This window comes from Notothenia coriiceps, unplaced genomic scaffold (genome assembly GCF_000735185.1).
Source record: "Notothenia coriiceps isolate Sejong01 unplaced genomic scaffold, NC01 NC01_scaffold00004197, whole genome shotgun sequence".
Classification (NCBI taxonomy): domain Eukaryota; kingdom Metazoa; phylum Chordata; class Actinopteri; order Perciformes; family Nototheniidae; genus Notothenia; species Notothenia coriiceps.
In genome coordinates this window covers 1-5657 of record NW_011336898.1, presented here as the reverse complement: position 1 = coordinate 5657, position 5657 = coordinate 1, and the positions used below count along the sequence as shown (strand labels likewise).

Sequence of the window (5657 nt, the reverse complement as noted above, 5' to 3'; positions counted from 1 at the left end):
TGAATGCAGCATCGGCCAAGTTCATCGTTTGGGAGCAGAGCCTGTAAACAGCTGCACAAGGTTGGAAATCTGTTCCCTCTGGATGCCGATTCATTAGTTCACGTGATTGTCTCTAATTTGTATTAATTTAGTGAATAATTCAAAGTAACGTTGTGTTTATCATCAAATGTCTCTATGGAAACAAACTGTGGAGTTACAGCTGACTGTGGGAACACTGTTGAATTGTGTATTGAGGTGTTTACTTGTTTCCTGAGAAATCCCATTTAAATGAAGACGTAGTATATTTTTGTATGAACTTTAAACCGTCGTATCTACGGTTTCACCGGGTCTACCTGCGTGACACAAACACTGGCGTAGAGTTTCAAGCCAGTACTTTTGACAGAAGCAGCAGTTTGTATGCGGTGCCGGCTTGAACAGGTCACATGACTCCTAAGGGTTAAGGTATGGCATGTGCAAGAATGAAAAGGCTGCCTTGTGTTTACCATCACATTTCTCTTTGGAAGCAAACGGTGGAGTTCGAGCTGACTGTTGAATTTAGGTCTGGCCTTGTTTTCTGAGAGATCCCATTTAAATTAAGACTTGGTTCAGGTATAGCATGTGCCTCATACCTTTCCTGAACCGTCTCATGCCCGTGGCACATCCTAACGCTGTGGGGCCCCTCGTTCTTTCTCTTATCGGAGCCATATCCCAATTAGACTGCAGGATCACACATTTGCTTCGACCCTGTGTCCCGTTGCTTTACAGCGAGATCCAGTCGACCTGCGGCAAGAGCTAAACCCCTCTGCACTTTCCCCCCTTATTCATCCACTCCAGAGGACCCTCTCTCAGCTGCCAAGCCCCTCTCCTTCTCCCTCTCTTCCACTCAATGGTGGAAAGGGATATAAAGTTTCTCCACAAAGACCGATTCAATCCACCGTCTATTCAGGAAACCTGATGCCCGCAGCAGTATCGCCTCCTGCATCTGACCATTACAGAGAGCGGTTAGAGAGAAGGGGAGCGAGGAGAAAGGGGAGCAGTGGGTTGGGGCTCAGGGGGGGGGGTCCCTATAGACCGGTGGTTCTCAAAGTGGATTTGAGGGACCTCATGGGGCCCTGGAGGTTATTTTTGAGGGTCTCTGTATCCTAGAACAAAACGGCAAATTCTATTTCACCATATTTTAGTGTAAAATGCCTTCATCTCGCCCTTAGCCTGTATCCCTAGACAGCTGCACAGTAAATCATCAACAACGATATTCCCATAAAAGGCTCACCAGGACTAAATCTTATCAAAGAGCGCTGTGTATGTGTTTGGCGGTCCACTCCACACATCTCGTGCCAATAGTGGATATTATCTCTCCATTTTTGCTCAATAGGGGACCATGCGTCCTAACAAGGGTACACTTCTTTGCAGAACTTACCCCTCCTTCTGTCGGATTGGCGACCCATCCCAGCTCCCCCTGTACGGATCTGGAGTCCAATAACGTGACTGGAAAACAAGAATGGGAGAAGTGAGCAAATAAAAAAAAAACATCAGCATTGGCATTTACATTATGATCCGCTTGGGTCTGACACTGAGAAATACAAATTGGTTTCAAATGAAGGCATAATGAATTGAAAACACTGCTTTGTATTCATCCCTAATGTTTTTAAGTAGAGACATGTTCTCATGATGGATGTACACAAAGAGAATAAATACCAGGCCATCGAGTCTTGTACGTGTTTTGTTTTGCGTAATTCCCTGCTGTGACAAACGCATGTCGTTTTTGATCGATTTTCGTTAGCATAAAGATTTAGCTAGAAACACAAATGTCTTTCCCCAGTGTCTTCAAAGAAATGCTGTTTCATTTTGCTCAGCCGTCGGCCCGGAGCACGTTTGATGTGATCGGAATCAATTAGGGAGCCGTGTGCAGTGGGAAACGTGGGACGGTGAAGAACAAAACGCATTTCAAATACTTGAGACAGACGTCTTGTCTCACGCAACAATTTATCGAGAAAAAGGTAAAACAGGACGTCTGTGAATAATTAATTAAAACATATGTTCGATTGAATAAAACTGCATTAAGTATTCCTGTTTTTTAGGGGTTTGAATCCAGTGTTAGTAAATCAGCTGCTCGGTATAAATTAATAAACAAGCCCGTTATGCAAGTCCACCATATAAATTATTAGGTACAATACAGACTGTTCCTTTTTAAATTTGAAACATTTGTTTGATATGTAACTTCCCTGAGCCCGGGCTGCAGCATTTTGTACTTGTTGTGTCAAACAGCTCTGTGCCGAGCAGATAAAGAAACATCATTCTGCAAGAGACAGACTCCATGCATTAATGTGATGGTTTTAGATCAAATAAAGTACTTTATTCATTAGTATGTGCACTGGAAAGTAGTGCGTTTAGACCCTGTATTGGGCCTAACATTTGGAAACTGGACACCCTGCACCCCGGGACTTCGAGCAGGCAACTGGAGTCCCGAAATCTCCCTAGCTCTTGTGTGTGTTGCTCCATTTAAACATCGTGCACTTTAACGTTTAGTCGCCTTTAAGAAAGCTTGATAGCATAAAACCGAAGAACTGTTTTTATTCTCCATGCACCTTTTATTTTTTGTATTCGGTGTGCATCCAATACACCAACGCTGCACAATTCAACTTTTACAATCGGGTTTACTGTCATTCCCATAATCACCGTTCAGTTAAACCCACTCTGATAGCAGGAGCGATCACTGAGAGATAATCTGAAATTGATAAATAAAGATCTGCTCGGCCCGTGTGCGAGTCTCCCACTGACTCGTACACTTCACTGCTATTTAAAAAAAACACGTAGGCTATTTTTTAATAGACGCTATACGCATTCAACTTATATTGTATGCGTAAAGCAGCTTGACCTTCTCTCCAAACAGAGATCAGCACGTATCGCGGCTGCAAGCATTTCTGGCTATCGGCTGCTCCAAAGCCCGAGCCGAGACCCAACCAGCCGCTGCGCATTTGGGAAGCCACTTCTCCTTCTGTTCACATGCAGCTCACAAAAAGTCGCTGCGTAAAGGTGACCGTCGGTGTTTTCCAACATTAAACCTCTCGCAACTAGCACTGAGTCTCCGCAGCACAAACACACGGGGCCACGGAGCCGTGGGGATGAAGTCAGAAGTCCGCGGCAGCTTTTTTTTTCGTTCTCCCAACAACCTTACCTTCATTCGGGGGGTATATCCGTGCTGGCGAAACAAATGTAGAAATCCCAAAAACAAGAAAGGTGGCGGTGAACAAAATCCCTGCCATGAGTGCCATTTGTGTCGTTGTTGTTCCGTTTTTCTCTCTCCTCTTTTTCTTTCGTTGCTCTTCTTCTCCCAGGTCCTGCTCACTCTCTCACTCCCTCTCTCTCTCTCCCTCTCTCTCTCTCTCCCAGTGGAATATGGGTTTTGGAGCGGACAGGGTGAGAGAGACGCAGCTCCACAGCCAGGAGGCGGGTCTACTGGTGCGCTCTGACGCGGAGCCCGTCAATCCATATAGGAAGCGTATAGTGGACTGGGGTTAGAGGGGAGAATAATCATTACCCCCCCCTCTTGCACACCCGAAACAAGTCACTCTCTCATTTACCAGTAGCGTGAGGTGGCATTTTCCACAAAGCGTGTGCAATGGTGATGTTAAACTCTGAGTCAGATTGACTTTATAAGAAAGCAATGCGAGCAAATGTCATTTCTAGTGGTGAAAACGGTGCCTACATTTCCAAAACACTGATGACAAACCTGCTTTAATCACTGCTTCCCTAACACACACACTGGTCCATAACTGTATATGTGTATATCCAAATGCAATGCGTCAGTCAGTGTGTCCTCTGCTCTCCTCACCCTGCATGTATTCTGTCTCCAGTGAAGCGCAGCGCTGCTCAAGGTGAGCCGCGTCGGTCCAAGGTCGCCACCTAGCGGAGATCCCGACTCCTGTTCTCCCTCCACAATTGGATTAAAGAACAAGCATGAGCATGACCTCCCTAACATTACAAGCTATTGCACTTTGGGGAAATTGACAATGCCTTGTTTTGTGATCTGTGGAGAGCAGGTATTGGATTATGGTTCACCGGCTATTGTTCTAATATTATCAAGGTGTTATGGGTATTTATGATGAAACGTGCACAGAGATCCATCCGTCAGTACGAGCTAAGAGCAGGCTTGAGCTGCAAAAGGTGAATGGCGGGCAGGAATTGATGCAGCTTTCTCTCAAACAAAGGCTGGATTGTTCGGGTTTGAGAAAAGCCAGCTGTGTCCAGGTTTGGGGTTTTGCCCAGGGTGCTCTCACTCTTTTATGTCCTCCTACACAGGTCTTCTATTGCTCCCAGGAGAGGTGCCCGGTGCACAGGCAGGCACGCAACCTTTCAGTGATCTGCAGGGGAGATTGTCACCGCGTGGGCAGGTTAGGGCGTTCTGCTTCACCGCACACTGCCACACACTGACTACAGATATCCTCCCACCACCACAACACACTCCTTTATAATGTTGTGTCTTCTTCAGAGGTCTTCGGCACCGCTTCCTGCACCGAAAAAAGTGACACGTTGACTTTAATGAAATGTATTACGTCAACAAATGTCACGTAACTCTATTAGGTTAGTTGAAAGCAATACTAAAAAGTTGACCCTAATTTAACATTGAATTAAAGTCAACGTTTCACTTTTTTCAGTGTGTTGGGTTGTAATAAAATATTGTTCGTTTCTCACTTGTCAAATTTTCTATCCTTAACATCTGAATAAAAGCTGCATACATTTTGAATTTAGGAGCTTTATTTGTCTTCAGAGGCCTGTTTGTGACTCAGCGCAGGCTATAAGAACGTTTCCTCTCTCTTAGCAGGTGTCTGAATACCGGTTTTCCTTCTCATCTCATCACACACACACACACACATATGAACGTCTCTGTATGAATATGATATATTGTCTGTAGCCTCTAGCATCAACATTTGGCAGATAGCAATCCTTTTCATTGGCTTGTTGTTGATGTCACACCAACCTCGGGCTTCAAGACTTGGCTACGATCTTTTTCTTTCTGCCCATACAAGGGAACATGTTCTCATAGGGGTGATCTCACTGCGAATAGACCTGCCATTGTCTCAAATGCTTTTACAGACATAGTGTGGCTTCGTTTCCCCTCATAGATGCCACTCTAAGAAAGGAAGTACTTTTTTTAAGTCTGAACGGTCTGAGGGGGCAGCTGGATCTTGGATTGCTCAAAGAAATGGCTGATTTGGGGATTTAATGGAGGGGTTATGAGAGTTTCCTGGGGACGGGATACTGTGCTTTTTGTGGTTTCTCCTGCGGAAGTATCTCCACTGTCGTAATAAAGCACCTGGTGCTCTACTGAAATTGGCCAATTTAGCCCAGAACATTGATTGTACAGTACTCCATCCACAGATGAAGGGATGGAGGGCACTCTCCCCTGTTTTCTCCCCTGACGACACGCCTGGCAACCTCGAAAAGCCAGAGGGGCACCTGGGGACTTTTGATCTTTTCAACCAATGGCGAGGTGAAGAGTAGCAGGCCGACAATGGCGGACTGTGATGGTGGTCGGGACGAGTGGGCGGACGGTGTCTCTTGTCTTCCTCTATTTGTGTCGTAGGTTTTTTTGATTGATTACACTCCCATCGTTTCCTTTATCTTCCTGTCAAACTATTGGCACTTTTTTTTTCCCAGAGTAGAAGCCCCCCCTCCCT

The 5657-nt window shown here is 45.4% G+C and overlaps 1 protein-coding gene across 1 annotated transcript in view; it reads right to left on the bottom strand.

The window, feature by feature from the left end:
* The window catches only part of LOC104942151 (ephrin type-A receptor 4-like), a 6362-nt gene extending 2955 nt beyond the window's left edge, over nucleotides 1-3407 (bottom strand). Inside the window, exons 1-2 of the mRNA XM_010767349.1 lie at nucleotides 3155-3407; nucleotides 1397-1464 (exon numbers count right to left, since the gene is read on the bottom strand). Of these exons, the coding sequence (XP_010765651.1) occupies nucleotides 1397-1464; nucleotides 3155-3251 (165 nt within the window). The 5' untranslated portion in view covers nucleotides 3252-3407. The remainder of the gene's footprint in view (nucleotides 1-1396; nucleotides 1465-3154) is intronic.
* Between the last annotated feature and the right edge of the window lie 2250 nt (nucleotides 3408-5657).